This window comes from Octopus bimaculoides, chromosome 2 (assembly GCF_046866305.1).
Source record: "Octopus bimaculoides isolate indiv1 chromosome 2, ASM4686630v1, whole genome shotgun sequence".
Classification (NCBI taxonomy): domain Eukaryota; kingdom Metazoa; phylum Mollusca; class Cephalopoda; order Octopoda; family Octopodidae; genus Octopus; species Octopus bimaculoides.
In genome coordinates, this window is record NC_142929.1 from 86,137,403 (window position 1) to 86,161,308 (window position 23,906).

General features: G+C 37.4%; 1 protein-coding gene across 6 annotated transcripts in view; it reads right to left on the reverse strand.

The window, feature by feature from the left end:
* The window catches only part of LOC106870969 (diacylglycerol kinase epsilon), a 230,670-nt gene that overhangs the window by 15,413 nt on the left and 191,351 nt on the right, over positions 1-23,906 (reverse strand). For 5 of the 6 annotated variants that reach the window (XR_016240656.1, XR_016240655.1, XM_052978393.2 and 2 more), the window contains one exon: positions 17,340-17,451. The exons of the other annotated variant lie outside the window; for it this stretch is intronic. Coding sequence is in view for 3 of the 5 variants with exons in the window: in XM_052978393.2 (XP_052834353.1) it covers positions 17,340-17,451 (112 nt within the window). In the remaining 2 variants the exon portion in view is untranslated. The remainder of the gene's footprint in view (positions 1-17,339; positions 17,452-23,906) is intronic. 6 annotated transcript variants of the gene reach the window in all.

Sequence of the window (23,906 nt, forward strand, 5' to 3'; positions counted from 1 at the left end):
CTTGTTGGAATTTGAACTCTGAATGGGAAGACGGACAAAATATTGCTAAGCATTTTGCCCAGTGTGCTAAAAATTCTGCTAGCTCGTCACCTTTCTATAATAATGATAATAATTATAATAATGATAATAATAATAATAATAATAATAATAATAATAATAATCACCGTTTAACGTCTGCTTTCCATGCTAGCATGGGTTAGAAGATTTGACTGAGGACTGGCAAGCTAGAAGGCTGCACCAGGCTCCAATCTGATCTGGCAGAGTTTCTACAGCTGGATGCCCTTCCTAACGCCAACCACTCCGAGAGTGTAGTGGGTGCTTTTACGTGCCACCAGCATGAGGGGCAGTCACACGGTACTGGCAACGGCCATGCTCAAAATGGTGTTTTTTACATGCCACCTGCATGGGAGCCAGTCCGGCAGCACTGGCAACGACCTTGCTCAAATGATTTTCTAATGTGCCACCAGCACAAGTGCTAGAAGGCAACGCTGGTTGCGATTACGCTCAAATGGTGCTATTTACGGGCCACTAGCATTGAAGCCAGACAGCTGCTCTGGCAATGAACATGCTTGGACAGTGCTGTTAGTGCTCCACTGGCACAGGTGCCAGTCATCAAGTATGGTTCAATTAGGATTTCGATTTCACTTGCCTCAACAAGTCAATAATATTAATCCTTTCTACTATAGGCACAAGGCTTGAAATTTGGGTGAGGGGATAGTCAATTACATCAACCCGAGTACACAACTGGTACTTATTTTATTGAACCTGAAAGGATGAAAGGTAAAGTTGACGTTGGCAGAATTTGAACTCAGAACATAAAGACAGACAAAATGCTGCTAAGCATTTTGCCTGGGGGAGTAACGGTTCTACCAACTCACCAACTTAAAAACGCCAGGCAATACCAGGCAGTGGCTCTCATGACTTCTGATCTTAACTGATTGGAAGTGTTACCATGTACATTGTTTTGTCTTGGTATAAAAGATGGGCTACAACAAATATTCTGCTCAAAATCACAGATTTGCTTGTTGGTTGCTTGACCATAACCAATTGAGCATGTCCCTTAGTGGCTGACAATATGTGCATCTCTAATCACGAGCAGAAGTAGTGGGGGAGCATCATAGCCATGTGTTGAGAGATTCTTTGTAGTTTGAATAATTCTCCTCTGGAAACATGATGTAGGTTTTATTTCTCTCTGTTGGTGGGGAAGGGTCAGGAAATAAATACCATGAATGTAGTGTAGTTGAGTCTATTGACTAGAGGCCCTACACTATAATTTATTTACCAATCAGCTCAATTATTATTGATATTAACATTACTACTATGAGCCTTAGGATAAGGGATTGGCAAAATCATTAGAACAAAGAACAACATTGTTTTTATTTATTCTAGCTTATTACATTCTGAGTTCAAATTCCACTAAAGTAAACTTTGCTTTTATCCCCGTGGGGGGTCAATAATAAAAAGTATCAGTTAAGTACTGGAGTCAATGGAATCCACTTCTTCCTTGAAACTATCAAGCCTTCCTTCAAAATTAGAAACATTACAATAAAGCTTGTCATGTTAGCAGAGACTTCATCTCTGATTTCAATAATAATAATAATAATAATAATAATAATAATAATAATAATAATAATGATAATTAATTCGTTTTATTGGCCACAAGGGCTAATATCAATCAAAAACATGTAAGGACAAAGACAGGACGAAGGTTACAAAAGGTTTTGTCCGAAAAGGTTTTGTCATAAAAAATAAGAAAGAGGTATAGAGCCCTTTCTCCTTTTACATTACCTTTTTTCCTACAGGTGTATTCTCAGAATTGGTCCGATAATAATAATAATAATAATAATAATAATAATAATAATAATAATAATAATAATAATAATAATCTTTTATACTATAGGCACAAGACCTGAAATTTGGTGGGAGGGGACTAGTCATTTACATTGACCCCAGTGTTTTACTGGTATCTAATTTATCAACCTTGAAACGATGAAAGGCAAAGTCGACCTCAGTGGAATTTGAATTCAAAAATGATAATAATAAAATCATTGCTAGGAATGACCAAGAGTTAGTAGGGTTGCTAACAACTGTTAAAGAGTTTAGTAATGACATTGGGATAAATTTTGACCTTAATAAGTCAGCTAAAGCAACTTTTGTAAGAGGCAAGCTCAGATAAACAGCTGCCATTAAGTTAGACACCGATGCTACCATCAAGGAACTTAACCCATAAAAAAGTTTTAAATACCTGGAAATAAATGAAGATGATATACAACATGCTACTATGAAGGGAAAAATAAGAAAGGAGCACTATAGAAGAATAAGACTTGCACTGAAAACTGATCTCAACTAAAAAAAAAAGCAAATCGAAGCCATTAACAACCTGGTACTTCGAGTAGTCCAATACAGTTTTAACATCATTAACTGGAATCTTATGGAGCTCCAGTGCCTGGACAGGAAGACAAGAAAACTATTAACATCTAAGTACAAGCACCACCCAAAAGCAGACATTGATCGTCTGTACCTATGTAGAAACTATGAGGGAAGAAGAATGATGCAGTTAGAACTGTTCTATAAGACCTCCACAATAGCAATGAACAGGTACTTAACTAGTACAGAGGACTGGATTCTGCAGCTTGTGTCCAAACATGAAAGCAGCAAAAGATCACATTCTATTGTCAAGGAAGCTTGTAAATTCAGAAGGGAACTTGACATAAACCCTGAATTAGATGAAGAACCTGAAACCACTGCCATCAAGCAAGCAAAATGGATCAAGTAGACTGCAAAAAAGAATGAGCAGAATAAATTGAGGGGCAGGGGAACCAGAATCCCTTGCATGGACAATATATTCTTCAAAGTCAAAATGCTGATGTAGACCAAACAACAACCCATCAGTGGCTGAGAAGTTCAGGACTGAAAGTTTCATATTGGTGGCACAAGGTCAAAACTTGCTTACTAGAAACTACCAGGCTAACGTTCTTCAAAACAGTAGACTCGAAAGGCAGATTCTGCAACACACTTGATGAAACAAGAGACCATCTTGTTTCTGGATGTCCTGTGCTGATACCAAACAAATACAAAAACTGTCACAATAGGGTAGGACAATAACTGCACTGGAAAATATATAAACACTACAAAATAGACACTCCTATTTACTGAGTCAGTTGTTGAAACTAAAAATGTTACCATTTCCTGGAATTTTCCAGTTAACACCAATAGAACAATCAAGGCGAATCGACCAGACATAATTAAGTAAATATTAGGAAATTGAAATATCCAAAAGATGTGGCATCTTAAAACAAGACCTGTTCCTGTTATTGTAGGCGCCCTAGGTATGATAAAGAAGGGATATCAGAAACATCTAGATAACATCCCATGAGAACTGTGTCTCAGAGAAATCCAAAAGATTGTGCTGACAAGTACTGCCTGCATCCTTAGAAAAACCCTATCAATGTAAATGTCTGTGTTATATTACATGGAGATATTTGGCTACTGCTCCTGCCACTTCCTCTCTCCAAGCTTTCAGTTATACTGTAACATTTCTTACTCTTCACTTGCCCTAGGGTGCTGGGTGTCTCTCAGCAAGTGATTGCATCAAACATGCAGATTAAGAGTAAACAACAACAATAATAATAGTTTCAAATTTTGATATATAAGGCCAGTAATTTTGAGGGGCAGAGGAAAGTTGATTGGGTTGATCCAAGTGCTTGACTAATATATTATTTTATTGACTTTGAAAGGATGAAAGGCAAAACTGATCTTGATGGGTTTTTGAATTCAGAACTTAAAAAGCTGGAAGAAATGCTACTAAACATTTTCATTTTGTCTGACATTCTAAGGATTCTGCTAAATGTGCAGCAAGGATACAGGGATAGAATTCGGTATCTCGAAGTGTGCGGTGCTTACTTTGAGGCGGGGGAAAAGAGTAAATTGTAGGAGCATAGAATTGCCAAACGGAGAGAGAATGGAAGACCCAGATGATGATGGGTACAGGTACCTTGGGATCCTAGAACTGGACAATATCTTGCACAGAGAAATGAAAGACGAAGTCACCAGTGCATATTTAAAGTGCCTCAAACTTCTCTTGAAATTGAAGTTCAACACAAGGAACCTTATGACTGCCATCAACATATGGGCTGTTGCTGTAGTCTGCTATGGTGCACCCATCCTGAGATTGACCAACTCGAACACACTACCCGAAAGACAATGACAATGCATAGTGCCCCCCACCCTAAGGCAAATGTACACAGGCTCTACATGAATAGAGGAAAGGGTGGACATGGGCTGATTAACGTATGAGAGTGTATCAACAGTGAAAGAAGAAACATGGCAGAATATTTGGTAAACAGCAAACAAGACCTGCTACAGTATGCTGCTAATGCAGAAGGAGCTAACAGAAAGGCAGCAAGCTGGCAGAAACGTTAGTACACCAGGCGAAATGCTTAGCGGTATTTCATCTGCCATTACGTTCTGAGTTCAAATTCTGCCGAGGTCGACTTTGCCTTTCATCCTTTCGGTGTCGATAAATTAAGTACCAGTTACACACTGAGGTCAATGTAATCGACTTAATTTCTTTGTCTGTCCTTGTTTGTCCCCTCTATGTTTAGCCCCTTGTGGGCAATAAAGAAATAAAAAATGAACTTGAGAGTGCTCATGAATTCCAAACAAGAACAGACAATGAGAGAGAAGAAACCCTACTCCGTATGGAATTACGTGGTCGGTTCCACCATGAAACCAACAAATTAAAAGACCAGGAAGCATTATGGAGGTGGCTCAACAAAGGTGACCTAAAAAGAATATTGAAACCCTAATCATCGTGGCCCAGGACTAGGCATTGAATACCAACTCAGTGAAAAAGAATACATACCACACGAGTGCATCAGACCTCTGCAGAATGTGTGAGAAGAGGGTCGAAAGTATGAGTCACATTTTTAGTGCTTGTGAAAGTCTTGCGCAAAAAGAGTACAAGCGTAGACATGACGAAGTAGCCCAAAATCTCCACTGGCTACTGTGCCATAAGTATGAATATGAGGTTATGGGTACTTGGTACCAACATACACCGGAAAAGGTAATGGATGAAAAGGGGAAGACAAAAATCCTCAGAGACTTTGATTTCCAGACAAAGTGTTAGAACACCGAAGGCCAGATATAGTAACCTTTAGGAGGGACAAACAAGAGTGCCTAATAATCAATGTAGCAGTGCCAGGAGATCAACACATCATCATGAAAGAAAGAGAAAATGTTGATAAATATGGAGACCTGAGAATTGAGATCACTAAGCTGTGGCAGCTACGAGAGTCGGCCATAAAGGTTATCCCTATTGTCATCGGAGCATTGGGGAAGGTTGTGAAACAGGCCAGCAAAACATAAAGAAAGTGTGGAGTGGTTAAAAAAGGTGGAAAGACAACTTGAAACTGTACCAAGACAAAAGGACATCAGAATTAATCTATATACAATGAGACAGAAGTTTTAAAAAATAGCAAATTGGAAAGGACCAGGTCCAGATGGAGTACAAGGCTATTGGTTGAAGAACTTTACACAGTTGTATGAAAGGATCATCGTGCAATTGGATGACTGCCAGCAGCAAGGTCACATCCCTGCCTCGATGACAAGGGAACAAACACTGTTATGCTTTTATATCATCCATGAATAGGAGATGATTTGGCATCAAATTTTCATCCTATAACCTGTTTACCACAAATATGGAAGCTTATGGCTGGTATCTTGGTGGAAGAGTTATACAACCATCTGGAAAATAACAATTTACTTCCAGAAGAACAGAAAGGATGCAGGAAACAATGTAGGGCAACGAAAGGTTACTTATTAATTGATAAAATGATACTTAGAAACTGAAGATACAGATTGATGGGACTCAATGTAGCATGGCAATATTACAAAAAAGCATATGACATGGTACCACACAGTTGGATAAGTAAAACAATAAGCATGTTTGGAAGAGCAAAAAACATGGAAAAAATGCTTGAATTGGTCAGAGGAAAACAAAAACTCAGAAAAGTGAACATCAGACATGGAATATTCCAAGGTGATAGCTTATCTCAATTACTATTTATATTGGCCATGACACCATTCACTATGATACTATGTAAAGTTAAAATTGCTTACGATTTGGGAAAAGGAAATAGTCAAATAAATCATCTTTTCATGGATGATATAAAGGTTTATGTGTAAAATGAGAAACAGCTTGAAAGACTTGTACATGCTATCTGCATTTTCTCAAATGACCTAGGCATGGAATTTTGGATAAAAAAGTGCACTATAGTGAAAATGAAATGAGGAAGATTTGAAAGAAACCTGGGAATTGAAATGCCAAATGGGCAAACAATGAGAGCAGTTGAGAAAGGACGGTGGTATAAGTACTAGGGAATAATGGGAACAGATGAGATAAAAAATGAAGAAATGAAACAAATAACCAGTAGAGAGTACACAAGGAGAGTCAGAAAATTATTGCAGTGAAAGCTGAATTCCAAAAATCTTATGGAAGCAATAAAGTTAAGAGTAGTACCATTAATCAGATATGGAGCTGGAATTATAGACTGAACCAGAAACGATATAAAGATTTTTGACTGAAAAACTAGGAAGTTGTTGATGATGTATGGAGACTATCATCCAAAAGCTGATTTCAACTGACTGTACTTTAAGAGAGACCAGGGTGGAAGAGGCTTAATAGCAGTAGAATAATGTGTACAGATGGAAAGAAAAAGCCTAGTAGAGTATTTACAGATTAGCACAGAAAAACTTCTCAAGGCAGTTAAGAAAGAACAGATGATAAAGTGCATAATAGGAGAAAAGGACAAGAATGAAATACATAGAAAGCACTTCAGACAGATCAAAGAGAAACCTCTCCATGTTTTGGAGAGCCACTGAAGATGTGAGTGGAACAAAATAATGGGCTTGGTTAAAAAACGGGCAATTAAAAAAGTAACAGAGCTAAGGCATAGGAGTGGCTGTGTAGTAAGAAGCTTGCTTCCCAACTACATGGTTCTGGGTTCAGTCTCCCTGCATGGCACCTTGGGCAAGTGTTTTCTACTACAGGCTGACCAAAGCCTTGTGAGTGGATTTGATAGATGGAAACTGAAAGAAGCCTATTATATATATATATATATATATATATATATATATATATATATATATATATATGTATGTATGCATGTATGTATGTATGTATGTATGTATTTGTGTCTGTGTTTGTACCTCCACCATTGCTTAACAACTGATGCTGGTGTGTTTACGTCCCCATAACTTAGCAGTTCAGCAATAGAGACCAACAGAATAAGTACAAGTCTTACAAAGAATAAGTCCTGGGGTCCATTTGTTTGACTAAAGGCAGTGTTCCAGCATGGCCACAATCAAATGAGTGAAAAGAGTAAAAGAGTAATTGTAGCAGCCCAAGTCAAGTGATAAAAACAACTTGAGAAAAAATATATATGTAGAGAATGTGTCAGAAAAATGTAGAACCTGTGGAAGAATAACCCAAGTTGGCACAGGAAGAATATAAGAAATGAAGGCATGACCAGGTTGTAAAAGTTTTACACTAGAAACTGTGCCAGAAATGGGGATTTGAAGCTGGAAAGGCATGGTACAATCATCGAGTCAAAAGAGTACTGGAGTTGGATAAATGTAAGATTTTGTGGGACTTTCCTATTCAAATGGACAAGAAGTTAGAAAATAACAGACTAGATATTACAATCATAGATAAGGAAAAGTGAAGTTGCTTACTTGTCGACCATCATGCCCATTTGATTCCAGGATCGTAAAGAAAGGGGAAGAAAAACAAAGAAATTATAATCCCTTAAAATTTGAAATAGGAAGGTCATACCTATAATAATGGGTGTGTTGGGAACAGTAAGCCAAGAAATAGACAAATGGCAGAAGGAGAATGAAACAGAATGCCTGGTAGAGCTCCTACAAAATGTTTGCCTCTTAGGGACATCAAGGATTATCAGGAGGGTTCTAAGCATTTAAAAGACTGCCAAAAATGTGTGGATATCTAAGGTTACAGGTATTAACCTGCTACCCACAAAATTCCTTCAATAAGAATCCTTTAGGGGAGGAGGATAGTTGATTATATAGACCCCAGTATTCAACCAGAACTTATTTTATCAACTCTGAAAGCATGAAAGGCAAAGTCAACCTCAGCAGAATTTGAACTAAAAACATAAAGACAGACAAAATGCCACTAAGCATTTTGGCTGGTGTGCTAATGATTCAGCCAACTTTTCACCTTAATAATAATAATAATAATAATAATAATAATAATAACAATAATAATAATAATAATAATTTAATAATAATTTTTTTTATGCCCGGATGCAGTACCAGGCAGTGGCTCTCATGGCTTCTGATCTTAATTGATTGGAAGTGTTATCATGTACATTGTTTTGTCTTGGTATAAAAAGATGGGCTACAGCAAATATTCTGCTTAATACCACAGATTTGCTTGTCAGTTGTTTGACCTTAACTTGGTTGCTGACGATATGTGCATCTCTGATCATGAGCAGAACTAGTGGGGGAGCATCATAGCCATGTGTTGAAAGGAATTCTTTGGGGTTTGGATAATGTAGTGTGTGCGTACGAGTAGATGTAATCGCCTTACCTCGGTTTTCCTTTCCTCGACTGCGAGTCCGTCTTGCGGTATCCGATCCTCGAAGCTTGCCCCGACCCAAAGTACACCAGGAATAGCAGCTGCTTCTCCCAAACCTTCCCAAACCTAGACCATCGCTTAACACGTCTTGTCCTGCCCGCAGCCCCGTTCGAAAAGGGCACGAAATGCCGATCGAGGCTCCCTCTGCCCTTTTTCCCCTTCCGGTCGACTCGCCCTTCCGGTCAGCCTCCCCAGACACTGACGTCATACCACAGATAATTCACCTTTGGAAACATGGGTATTTGGTTCGACGTCCTCAAAAAACCTTTATTCAAGGACCTTTTGAGCGAGATGGACTACTCAACCTGAAGAAAATTCTAACTGGGCCCCACCTGCAAGGTCATGCACTGTTTATCTTGATATGAGACTACTATGTCACGCACATATGGTTGTGATGCATGTGCCTGCTGTACCCTTATCAGACGGGTAGTCATGGTGGGTATAATGGGCTTCGTATATTTTACCTCATTGTCACTTACCCTGCTCTCTCACTCAATAATAATTTCTAGTGAAAGCATAAGGCCTGAAATTTGGTGGGGAGACTAGTTGATTACATCAACCCCAGTGTTTAACTCATACTTAATTTATCAACCCCATAAAGATGAAAAGCAAAGTCAACCTCAGCAAAATTTGAACTCAGAACGTGAAGATGAATGAAATGCTAAACATTTTGCCTAATGCACTAATGATTCTGCCAGTTTGCTGCCTTGATAACAACAACAGCAACAATAATAATAATAATAGTTTCAAATTTTGCCACAAGGGCAGCCATTTTGGGGGAGGAGATGAGTTGATTACATTGACCCTAGTGTTCAACTGGTACTTATTTTGTCGACTCCGAAAGGATGAAAGGTAAAGTTAACCTTGGTGGAATTTGAACTCAGAACATAATGAAGAGTGAAATACCACTGAGCATTTCGCCTGGTGTACTAATAATTCTGCCAGCTCACTGCCTTAATAACGATGATGATGATGATAATAATAATAATAATAATAATAATAATAATAATAATAATAGTCAAGATGAAGAGCGCGATTCGATTGTATAGATATTTTATTAGTTGAACAATATTTCAACACTACGTCTGTCTTTGTCAAGTTCAAAATAAGAGGTGATTAAAAATTCAAAAATTACAGAAATTTAAACGTAAAGTATGAACGAGAGCAACCAGCGTTCATACGTTGATGGAATGACATCATCAGTTTTGAAGTTTTATAACAGGTGGAAAGAACGAAAAAGAAAGACGACAGAAAAAAAGTAAAGAAAAAGAAAGAAGAATATTCAATCAAACAGTTTTGTATTAATTTGATGATATTCTCCTGTCATCTCAGTCATTCCTCCAGGGTGTGATGTTAATAACCCGCAAACATATTTCTCCTCATACATTCTGGCACCGACGTTTCGCTGGCATTTCTAAAAATGTTGCATGAAAGTTACCAGCATGTGGCAAAAAAATATCCCAGTTTCAAACACATATTTCCTCAGCCGCCCATTGTAGCCTTTCGACGGAATAAGAACATTATTGACTCTATATCTGACTCCAAGAAAAGGAACATTGGAGTATTTGCACGCTGTACCTTAAAGAACAGCCGCAAGAGAGGTAAGCCTTGTTCATTGTGCAACAACATGTGTGGAGTGAATTCCATCAGAAATCATAACAGAAATGTTATAATTTATACAGAAGGTGGAACATGTAAAGATTCCCATTTGGTGTGCACTGCAGAATGCACGAAACACAACTTAATTTATGTTGGTTGTACAACAGAATGATTAAACAAAAGGTTTATTGGGAACAGATCCGACGTCAGGCACAATAACAGTAGTTCGACAGAACTTGCTGAACATTTTGTTTCAAGCGACTGCAATTTTGAAGACGACTTGAAAGTGCATATTCTCAGAAAATATTCTGAATCTACCCCACTTTCACTTCTCAGAATATATGAGGAGAAATATGTTTGCGGGTTATTAACATCACGCCCTGGAGGAATGAATAAGATGACAGGAGAATATCATCAAATTAATACAAAACTGTTTGACTGAATATTCTTCTTTCTCTCTTTTTCTTTCCCTTTTTTCTGTTGTCTTTCTTTTTTGTTCTTTCCGCCTGTTATAAATCTTAAAAACTGATGATGTCATTCCATCAACGTATGGATGCTGGTTGCTCTCGTTCATACTTTACGTTTAAATTTCTGTAATCTTTGAATTTTTAATCACCTCTTATTTTGAACTTGACAAAGTAGTGTTGAAATATCGTTCAACTAATAAAATATCTATACAATCGAATCGCGCTCTTCGTCTTGACTATTTACCTTCGTGAAGAGTTACGTCAATCCTTTTTAAAATATAATAATAATAATAATAATAAATTAATAATGAATCAAGCTGACTGCTAAAAAAAGAAGAGGCAGAAACAAATTGAGAAGTGGTGGAGCTAGAAGCCCTTGTATGGACAATATATTCTTTGAAGTCAAAATGCTGATGTAGACCAAGTAACAACCTATCAATGACTGAGGAGTTCAGAATTGAAAGCAGTGACTGAAGGCTTCATACTGGTAGCACAAGATAAAAGCTTGCTTACCAGAAATTACCAGGTTAACTTTCTCCAAAATTGTACTCACCCTAAATGCAGATTCTGCGACACATTTAATGAAGCAATAGACTATTTCATTTCAGGATGTCCTGTGCTGACACCAAACAAATACAAAAATTTTCACAATAGGGTAGGACAATATCTTCACTGGAAAATATGAAAACACTACAAAATAGACACTCCTGCTTACTGGTATGCATATCATCTTTAGTCAGTTGTTGAAAGTAAAGATGTTACCATATCCTAGGATTTTCCAGTCAACACTGACAAAATGATCAAGGCTAATCAACCAGACATAATTATTAAAGACAGAGAATAAAATATCAGTAGACTAATAGATGTAAGTGTTCCCACTGATAAAAATATATCTGTAAAGGAATTTGACAAACTTTGTAGATATAAAGATCAGAAAATTGAAATACAAAAGATGTGGCATCTTAAAGCAAAAACTGTTCCTGTTATTGCAGGTGCCCTTGGTATGATAAAAAGGTGTGTCAGAAATATCTAGACAACATCTCATGTCGAATTATATGGAGATATTTCTCTACTGCTATCGCCAATTCCCTTCCCCAAGTTTTCAGTTTTATTTCAACGTCTCTTAACTTTTACTTGCCCTAGAGTGCTGGGTGTGTTCTGGCAAGTGATTGCATCAAACATGCAGATTAAACATAAATAATAATAGAGCACTGAATACTGGGTTGGTGTCCAGCACAGGCTGGCTCACTTAAACTTCTAGACAAATCCCTCTAGAGATGGTGTCTCATTAAAAATATTGGTGGTTGTGACACCTTAACAATTTCCTCTGCATGAGTGTAATGAATAATAAAATTAACAGAAACAACAGCATAAATGAAGATGGAGCGAAGGGTGATGGACTTTGGCCTGGTGCATGCCCAGTGGGTGAGCAGTATGGGTCCAGTCATCATTATACAGCTGCTAGAACTAAATGGACTAAGATGATGAATACAGCTGTCATGGAATGTTATTCTTTAAGTAGACCCACTGATAAATCAGAATTGACATAAGAGCAGAGCAAGCCCAAAAAACTGTGCTGCTGGAGACAGCTCGGATTTTGACATTGGTATTTAAATGTGGAATGTCTCTCACAATAATTAACAACCAAGTGCCAAAGCTTATAATATGTGGAAAGAGACCCAGTGAGACCTCTGACAGCAGGCTGTTGTCTGCTCTCACAGAATATACCAGAGCAAACAAGATTGAGTGCTCTGAGAAGTAAAACAACAATAATAATAATAATGATAATAATAATGGTTTCAAATTTTAGCACAAGTCCATCAAGTTAGGGGAAGGGAGTAAGCCAATTACATCAACCCCCAGTGCTCAACTGATACTTATTTTATCAACCCAGAAATAATGAGAGGTAAAGTCAACCTTGACAGAATTTGAACTTACAACACAAAGACAGACGAAATACCGCTAAGTATTTTGCCCAGTGTGCTAACAATTCTGCCAGCTTGTTGCCTTAATAATAATAATAAGTAATCCTTTCTACTAAAGGCACAAGGCCTGACATTTGGTAGGAGGGGACTAGTCGATTACATTGAGCCCACTGGTACTTAATTTATCAACCCTGAAAGGATGAAAGACAAAGTTGATCTTGGCAGAATATGAACTAAAAATGTAAAGACTGACAAAATATCACTAAGCATTTCGCCTAGTGTGCTAACAATTCTGCCAGCTCTCCACCTTAATAATAGGGCCTCTCACTCAGAGTAAAAGGTAGACTGTATGATGCATGTGTGCGAACAGCCATGCTACATGGCAGTAAAACATGGGCCGTGACTGCTGAGGACATGTGTAAGCTTGCAAGGAATGAAGCCAGTATGTTCTGCTGGATGTGTAATGTCAGTGTGCATACACAACAGAGAGTAAGTGCCCTAAGAGAAAAGTTGGATTTAAGAAGCATCAGATGTGGTGTGCAAGAGAGATGACTGTGCTAGTATGGTTATGTGTTGCAAATAAACGAGAACAGCTGTGTGGAAAAGTGTTACACCCAAGCAGTTGAGGGAACCTGTGGAAGAGGTAGACCCAGGAAAATCTGGGATGAGGTGGTAAAGCACGACCTTCGAATATTGTGTCTTACTGAGGCAATGACTAGTGACCGAGACCTTTGGAGATAGGCTGTGCTTGAGAAGACCCGACAAGCTAAGTGAGACCATAGCCCATGGCCTATGCCAGTGGGTGTAACCAGCCCATTTATGAATATTCCTTATTTATTGGACAATAAACCTTGCTTGTGAAGACCTATTGAGGCAAGTGAAATCAAAATCAAAATCAAAATCAAAATCAAAATCAAAATTGCTGACATGGCCAATGATAGTACTTCCTGATTGGCACTCGTGCCAGTAGAATGTTAAAAGCACATCCGAACGTGGGGTATAACCGGCTCACTTATGAGTACCCCTCATTCATTGGACAATGAACTTTGCTTGCGAAGCCCTATTGAGGCAAGTGTAAACAAATCAAAATTGCTGACATGGCCTGATTGGCACTCGTGCCAGTGGAACATTTAAAAGAAGCATATCCGAGCATGACCTTTGCCAGGGCCACGGATTGGCTCCTGTGCTGGTGACACATGAAAAGTACCATTCGAGCGTGATCGTTGCCTTACTGGCACATGTGCCAGTGACACGTGAAAAACAACATTCGAGCGTGGTCGTTGCCAGTGCTGCCGGACTGGCTCCCATGCAGGTAGCACGTAAAAACACCATTTGAGCGTGGCCGTTGCCAGAACCACCAGACTGGCCCTCGTGCCAGTGGCACGTAAAAAGCACCCACTACACTCTTGGAGTGGTTGGCATTAGGAAGGGCATCCAGCTGTAGAAACTTTGCCAGATCAGATTGAGTCTGGTGCAGCCTCTGGCTCACCAGACCTCAGTCAAACCGTCCAGCCCATGCCAGCATGGAAAGCAGACATTAAACGATGATGATGATGATGATAACAATGAAAATAATACAAAACAATTTAATGCACAAAAAAAAAATATATACAAACTGCACAATTACGAAAACTGTAAATCACAGCAAAACTTATAAAACGAAAAGTAAAATTTTTTTTAAAAATCAGAAATTCAAAACTTCAGTAATGTGAACATCAGCATATATATATATATATATATATATATATATATATATATATATATATATATATATATATAGATAGATAGATAGATAGATAGATAGATAGATATCATGGCACTCCATCAGTTATGATAACGAAGGTTCTAGTTGATCTAATCAACGGAACAGCTCATGAAATTAATGTAGAAGTGGCTGAGCACTCCACAAACACATGTACCCCTAATGTAGCTCTTGAGGAGATTCAGTGTGACAAGGCTGGCCCTTTGAAATACAGGTACAACAGAAACTCGAAGAAAGAGTGAGGGAAAGTTGTAGTGGAAAGAGTACAACAGGGTTCGCCACTACCCCCTCATGGAACTTTAGGTGTTTTCGCTCAATAAACACTCACAACGCCCAGTCTGGGAATTGAAACTGCCATCCTATGACTGCGAGTCTACTGCCCTAACCACTAGGCCATCATGCCTCCACACACACACACATATATTATTAATATTATCATTATTATTTTTTCTATCAGTAATTAAAAATAGAAGGTGAACTGGTTCTTTTCAAGACCAAGGTCAATGATCTCATTCATTGCTAATAGTAGTAAACCCATTTGGCCTCTGCTAACCTCAAGGGTGTGAGGCCTCTTTTGTCTCCTTATTGCACAGGAATGCCCACTGCTGATCTCCTCATGCCCACTGCTGATCTCCTCACTATCTGCAGAATGTATTTACAGGCCTGTAGAATTTGGTCTCTTCACCAAGCTGCTTCTCTTCCTCCCATCTCAAGATGGTTACAATACCAGTAATTGTTGGAGCACTTGAAATGACGAATAAAGGAACTAAATATTAGTTGAGAATGATTCCTGGATTACCATTCATGCAGGGAGCACAAAAGATAGTATTAAGTGTTAACTGTAAACATAAACAGACTATATGAAAAGAAAGAATGGTGGCAGAAGACTGATTAGTATAGACCATTTTATAAGGAGTGAAAGGAGAACGCTTACTGAGTATTTGATAAATAGAGACGAAGATCTGCTGCAATATCCTGGGACCCATATTATTTTTGATGTTTTTAATTGCTATATGTAGAACGATGGTGATAATGATAATCACTGTGGTTATGGAGGCGACACAATGCAAGCACATTATTTATATGTGTATGTACATACACGTGCATGTGTATATACAAATAAAGAGAGGAAGAGAGAGATGGGATCTCAATAACAACTCTTGTGGGAACTCCACGAACGACTCATGAAATCATGATGCAGTATCACAAGGAAATTGCCTGCATTAGGGGCAGTGATCTGGCCTCGGACTGTTGTTATGTCACAATGGATCACATATACAGTGTGTACAAAAACAGACATAAGTGGATGAAGGAAGAGTACGATACACTTATTGAATGTCATGAAAGAGCAAAGCTGGAAGGAAGTCACAGAGTAGGCTGATGTGCCTTGAAATTTTGGATGGAAAAGGACGTGTGTCCAATGTCAGAAAATAAACTAATGAACCGAGTGAAAATGGTTAGGAGGAAGGGTTACTTAACTGGAGTAGAAATATCTGAGAGACCCTGTGGATGGGCTACAAAGGATGGTCAGAGTTGAAAACAGAGAGGAAGAAGTTGAAAGCAGAGAGAAGAGTAGACAGGAGGAATAGGGAAATGGTGATGGGGCTGTTAATGATGTGGAATAGGAATGTTATACAGGTCAACGAGAAAGTTGATGACACTGCATGGGGCGCTACACTCTAAAGCAAACATAAACAGACTGTATATGTAAAGAAAGAAAAGTGGTAGAGGACTAATTAGTATAGACCATTGTATAAGGAGTGAAAGAAGAATGCTTGCTGAGTATTTGATAAACAGTGACGAAGACCAGCTGCAATATGCTATGAAAGATATGGGTGCAAATGCAGATGAAATGATGAGCAAGGAAGAGTTTAACCAAAGAGCTGAGAAGAAGAGAAAAGAAGACCTTGAAATGAGAATGCATGGACAGTTTGAAAGGAATACACAGGACATTAAGGATAATACACCATCGTAGGCATGGTTTGAGCGAGGTGATTTGAAGTGTACCACTGAAAGCCTCGCCATTACTGCACAAGACCGTGCTCTCACTACAAATTCAATGAAGTATGATATCTATAAAACTTCTGACACCCAGAAATGCAGACTCTGTGGAAAGAGTGTGGAAAATGTGACCCATTTGGTAAGTGGATGTGAGAGCCTTGCACAAAAAGAATACAAGTGCCGCCACAATAAAGTGTTTGTATTACTTCATTGGTTCTTATGCCGTAAATACCAATATTAAGTAACAGAGAACTGGTATGAGCATGTACCAAGTGAAGTTATCCAGGAGGATGGAAAAGTAACGATACTCTGGGACTATGATTTTCAAACGGATCTTGTAAATGAACACTGTCGGCAGGATATTGTCATATTGAATAAGAGAGACAAATACTGTCAGATCATTGCTGTAGCCATACCAAATGACATGAATGTTGCGAGTAAAGAGGTTGAAAAAATCACTAAGTAATCTGAAATGAAAGGGGAAAGGCAATGAAAGGGGAATGCAAGCGGATAATGTAAAAGTGATACCAGTGGTGATCGGAGTGTTGGGCTCAATCTCATTGAAACTTTAAGACTTCATAAGGCAACTTGAAATCCCATGCAAGATTGATGTCTTGCAAAAAGCAGCCTTATTGGGCACAGCACACATCTTAAGGAAAGTATTATCTGTCTGAAGTCCTTGTTGTGACTTGACAGATGATTAAAGATTCCGGGGCATTTTTACCTACACTGTGTTACAAATGAAGGAATAATGATAATAACAGTAATAATAATAATGAGAATTTATCATTTAAGCTACAAAAGCCTGTAAATTCATCTCAAAACTTTCCTTATACTTTTGTTTTTTGCACTCTCTTTTGAGAAACATGAAAATTGAGTGAAAAATGTCAGTCATTTTTACCATGGAACATGTTTCTTTCACTTACCTTTATTCTGCTTGCCTGTCCAATGCGAATAGGAGGTATCATACCAACTTGGAGTTGAGCAACATGGAAGGAGGAGTGTAACCCAAATACCTCAACCATTCCATCATTATAGCTGAAAGATTAGAGTTTTATTTCATATCAATTAATGCAATGTTTAATTAGTTGTAAAGTCTGAATTTGAAAATAAATAATGTCTTGCACCAAGAAACTGGGAAACTTATATTGTGCTGAACAGAATATAAAAACTAAGTAAATCTTTAGGGGATGAAAAAAAGTAGATGATTTCTGATCCCAATCATGTGCGTGTGAGTACAATGAGCCATTCTATTACTCATTTTTGAGTAATGGAATGTAGCATATCTGCACATGATGGATCCATGCACTCAAGGAAATTACCATTCTTCAAAAACAGTTTATTTTTTAATTACCTAAATGTTTATTTTTCACTCATAATATGTTTGCTTTTAAAAGGAAATGGTTCTCACTATAGTAAGCAATACTTCATTTACGCACCAAAATAATATGGAAAGTAAGACAAAAACTAAGAATCACAGTTGTTGAAAACAGAAATCCCAAAAACCTTTTTGAGGGGTTAAAAAATGACACAAAGATTTACAGTAAGTTCCACAAAATGGGATTAGACTGGAAGTACACATCGCAGTGAATATGCTATCGCTTGATCTATTGAAACAGGATGACAGCCACATTGAAGCTTTCAAAATAAAGAATTGGAATTAAATTTTTATAAAGATATATTCAAATTGTAATTAATGATTTTATACTACTTGTTTTAGACTGAACAGTGCAGTCCTAAAGTTTTGGCTACATAGGATTGTAGGACCCTGCTTCATGCTCTCTTTCTCGTTCCATTATGATATGATACATACACACATCATATATATATTTGTGGCACTCCGTCAGTTCCAATGACAAGGGTTCCAGTTGATCCAATCAACGGAACAGCTTGCTCGTGAAATTAATGTTCAAGTAGCTGAGCACTCCACAGACGCATGTACCCTTAATGTAGTTCTCAGGGAGATTCAGTATGACACAGAGTGTGACAAGGCTGGTCCTTTGAAATAAAGGTACAACAGAAACAGGAAGAAAGAGTGAGAGAAAGTTGTGGTAAAAGAATACAGCAGCATTCGCCCCCACCCCCACCAGAGCCTCGTGGAGCTTTAGGTATTTTCGCTCAATAAACATTCACAACGCCTGGTCTGGGAATCGAAACCGCAATCCTATGACTGCAAGTCCACTGCCCTAACCACTGGGCCATTGCATCTCCACATACACACACACACACACACATATATATATAAGAGAGAGAGAGAGAGGGCAAGTGGGTTTGGTTGATGGAAGCTGAAAGAAGCCCGTCATATATATATATATATATATATATATATATATATATATATATATATATATATATATTTTAATTATAAATTTCTTAAAAACTAGAAAAAATTAAACACATAGAATTGCATTAAAAAAATAATTTGCATAACAGCTTTAAAATTTTCTAAAGCTGACTTTCATATCCATATTTTATCCAAGAGATTTGTATGTACTACATAAATTCTTCCCTTCCTATATTGGACCTGATGCAGTACTGTGGTACAAATTCAAAAAGGCTTCAAGACTCAATCTTGTTTATGAGAAGCCTATTCCGAGCAAGTGGAAAAGTTGGAGACTAAATGTATTGGCTAAATAGTGTTATCAAAACGAACTAATATATATATATATATAAATAATAATAAAGGAGTTACGACGCAAAAACGTATATATTCAAATGAACATATTTATCTTCTTCAATATATATTTCAGTATAAAGAATTCATTAAGAGACTTAATAAATCAAAATTTCTTTACACATCATTCAGGAATAAATATAACATCAGAAAAAATACATTCGGTTTAAAAACACAAACTGTTCATGGCGAAAAAATTTCACAATTACAAAAAACCGGACAAAATTTTTAAAGTTTTAGCAAAAAGAACGCTATTACCTACATACAGGCATCCGCGTGTGCGCCCGTACACATACGCACACACGTTCATGCGTGCACACACATTCATGCGCACACACACACGTTCATGCGCGCACACACGTGCACGCTCACATGTGTGGATGTATGTGTGTATGTGTGTATGTGTTTATGACTTGTGAACTTTGCTTGTTTGTGTATGCATACATGGTTTTTTGTAATTGTGAAATTTTTTCGCCATGAACAGTTTGTGTTTTTAAACCGAATGTATTTTTTCTGATGTTATATTTATTCCTGAATGATGTGTAAAGAAATTTTGATTTATTAAGTCTCTTAATGAATTCTTTATACTGAAATATATATTGAAGAAGATAAATATGTTCATTTGAATATATACGTTTTTGCATCGTAACTCCTTTATTACTATTTATATAACCAAAAGGATCGATCCTTGAAGCGTCTGCATACCTTCACTGTCATTTTTTTCTGCTATTTTGGTGATGATTTTTTGAGTTAGCTTACCAATTATTTTTGTCGGTAGTTAATTTATAATATATTGATATATATATATATATATATATATATATATATATATATATATATAGGAAAATGAAAAAAAGCCAGAATGCTGAACTGGAAGCATATTTTAATAAAGATTTTTTCTAACCGGTTTTTATTGCGAAGAAGCAAATTATCAAGAAGAAGGAGAATGAAAATGTTTTTTTACAAAGAAGTACAAAATGAAGAAAATATATAAAACAATAATATATAAAAAAATAAATATACCCATACATTATATTGTCTTTGAGCTTTTGTAGTTCAATAGTAGTTCATGTATAAATTGGTAGGAAAAATAAGGATGCATGAGAGTTGAGAGTTTTGTTAGGTTTAAAAAAATGGTTAAAAGTTTGTGTTAAGCAGGAAATGTGGTGTCAAAACAGGAAGTGTGTGTAAGGGGAGACAAGTGTTTTAAGTTGGAGTTATGAACTCTTTTTTTCTTTTTTTCAACAGGAAGTTTGTGTCTGTTCATAGAGAAATAAGGTCACTGAGGGGTGTGTGTGTTAAGAAATGGTTGGAATTTCTCTATGAAAAGATTCTCCTTGTTGATTCTTTCTTGTGTGGAGATTCTGTGTTTACATTGATAGAAAGGGAATATAATGAATTTAGGGTTTTTGTTTCTGGCGCAAGAGTCTATGTGGCCACTGAGTGGAATTTGGCGGTATTGAGGGAGGTTTATTTGTTCCTTATGGACAGCTACTCTTCTACGTAATGGGAGGCTCGTCTGTCCGATATAGAAGTTTTGGCAACCTGCGCAAGTAAGGACATAAATGAGGTTACCCGAGGAACAAGAGAAATTGGTTTTAATTTTAAACTTTGTTCCTCGTTTGAAGGTAAATTCAGAGCCTTCAAGTAGGTAGGGGCAGGTGCCACAATTAGAGCATGCACATTTTTTAACTGATGGGGGTGGAAGTGGTGTATGTAGTTTGGAATTGGTTAATAATGTTTTCAAAGATTTGTGTTGCCTTTTGCATTTAAGGACTTTGTGTGTATTAATGATATTGTTCATTTTCGGGTCTGTGGTGAGTAAGGGGAGGTTTTGTTTAATTGTGGTGAATGCTTCGATGTTTTTGGGGTTATGGAAGTATTTTGGGGTTGGGTGTGTTATTATGTTGGTTGGTTTTTAGTGTGTTTTTGTCAAGTTCCTTGGCACGTTTTATTCCAAGATCTATGAGTGTGGAGGGATATTGGCGTTGTAACAGTGTTTTTTTGAGATCTTGTAAGCGTATTTCTCGAGTGGTTGGGTCAGAGACAATGGTGCAAATTCTTTTAGCTAAATTAAAGGGGATATTTATCTTGGTGTGTTTTGGGTGGCATGAGCTAAAAAGGAGGTATTGTTGTGAGTCTGTAGGTTTGTGGTAGATGTCGGTTGTGATTTGGTTATTAGGTGTTTTTATAATTAAAAGATCAAGAAAAGGGAGATGATGTTTGCTGAATTCCATAGTGAATTGAATGTTGGGATGTATGTTATTAAGTATGGATTTGAATTCTAGAAGTTTTTCATAGGGTTCATTCCATATGATGAAACAATCATCCAAATATCTTTTCCAGTTATCCATTAAAAAGATGTGGAAAAGGTGTCCAAATTTCTGGCGTGAGGTTTCATATAGTGTTAATTCAAAAAAACCCATTATGAGGTTCGCAAGGACTGGTGCAGCTTTAGTACCCATCGCGATACCACATTTTTGGCGAAAGTATGTTTCCGCAAACAGGAAGTAATTGTTGGTCAGAATGAACTTAAGTGATTCTATGATGAAAGTTGTGTTGATGCGATTAGGAAATGTTTCTGGGTGTTTGTGCAGCCAGAATTTAATTGCCTCAATCGCATATTCATGAGGGATATTTTGTATAAAGGTTGACCACGTCAAAAGAAACCAAGAGTGACTCCTCGTTTGTTGTTTTCGGGAGGTGATTGAGCATGTCAAGATCATCTCTGATGAAACTTTTGATGTGGCTTAGGAAAGGTTTCAAAAGAATGTCCAAGAAATTGCTTAAGCGATGTGTTTCGTAGGAGGTGCCTGCTATAATGGGTCTTAGTTTTAAATCTTCCGGTGCCTTGATGTTGATGTAGATTTCAGAGGAGAGTTTGCAAGCTTCGGTGATGGATTTGTTCTTATGGATTTTAGGGAGGCCATAGAAGAGGCTGGGCTTGCATTTGAAATTAGTGATGTAATCCTTTTCTTTGACTGTGAGTCCTTGACCTTGCTGGAGTATAAGGGTGGTGAGATTTTTGAGAGTTTTTTGTTGTTTATAGTTGGTGATAATTTCATAGAAAGAGTTGTCGTTTAGTAAGGAGAGTGCTAGGTGTTTGTAAAAATCTGTGTCCATTAGGACTACAGTACTACCTTTGTCAGCTTCTTTGATAGTAAGGCTTTTGTCCTGTTGTAAGTTTCTTAGATTTTTCCATTCTATGCTATTAAAGTTTGATTTTTGCAACTACATCCAGAGTTTCCCTTTTACCCCACCTAAAACCAAGGTCAAATCAAAATTTAATAGCATAGAATGGAAAAACCTAAGAGACTTACAACAGGACAAAAGCCTTACTATCAAAGAAGCTGACAAAGGAAGTTCTGTAGTCCTAATGGACACAGATTTTTACAAACACCTAGCACTCTCCTTACTAAACGACAACTCTTTCTATGAAATTATCACCAACTATAAACAACAAAAAACTCTCAAAAATCTCACCACCCTTATACTCCAGCAAGGTCAAGGACTCACAGTCAAAGAAAAGGATTACATCACTAATTTCAAATGCAAGCCCAGCCTCTTCTATGGCCTCCCTAAAATCCATAAGAACAAATCCATCACCGAAGCTTGCAAACTCTCCTCTGAAATCTACATCAACGTCAAGGCACTGGAAGATTTAAAACTAAGACCCATTATAGCAGGCACCTCCTGCGAAACACATCGCTTAAGCAATTTCTTGGACATTCTTTTGAAACCTTTCCTAAGCCACATCAAAAGTTTCATCAGAGATGATCTTGACATGCTCAATCACCTCCCGAAAACAACAAACGAGGAGTCACTCTTGGTTTCTTTTGACGTGGTCAACCTTTATACAAAATATCCCTCATGAATATGTGATTGAGGCAATTAAATTCTGGCTGCACAAACACCCAGAAACATTTCCTAATCGCATCAACACAACTTTCATCATAGAATCACTTAAGTTCATTCTGACCAACAATTACTTCCTGTTTGCAGAAACATACTTTCGCCAAAAATGTGGTATCGCGATGGGTACTAAAGCTGCACCAGTCCTTGCGAACCTCATAATGGGTTTTTTTGAATTAACACTATATGAAACCTCACGCCAGAAATTTGGGCCTGCTTGAAGCCCCTAGTCTTCCGAGTTCTTTTACAGAGCTTAGAAAAACTGAAGGACCGCAGCAATGGGTGTGTGAATCTGAGAGAACATGTTGAATAAAATCTTAATTGGCTGGTTCTCCTGTATTTTCTTTTATCCAAAGCCGGAAACTTTTCAACATATCCTCAATTATGTGTAGTGTGTGTGTATAGGTGTGTGGATCGAGGGGCAGAATGAGTGAAATTTTTTAAAAAAATTTAAAAAATTTTTTTTTTACAACTGTTTACTTACTACCCTACAAAAACTATATCAGCTAAGCAAATGACCTCTAAATACATTAAAAACACTACAACATATTCAGAACACTATTTCAGAAGATTTATCACTGTTCTCTTGGAGCATAGAAAGGACAACTTTAGCTGGGGCAAAATGAGTGAGGCAAGATAAGGTATATTTGCTTCTTCAATTCCTCAGAATTACATTTGAAAACACTCGTACACATCAATATTCATCCTTTGACATCAGAAATACCGCAAAAAATTTAAATATCCCAATCAAATGAAAGAGGATCATGGAAAAATGGTGCATTATATGAAATTGACAAAACTTGTCTAAACCTAAAAACTGAACATAAAATATTCTCTATAGCTTCTTCACAATCTGCTGAAATGGCTCTCTTCCAGCTATATTTATGCACCAGTCGTTGCCAGTACC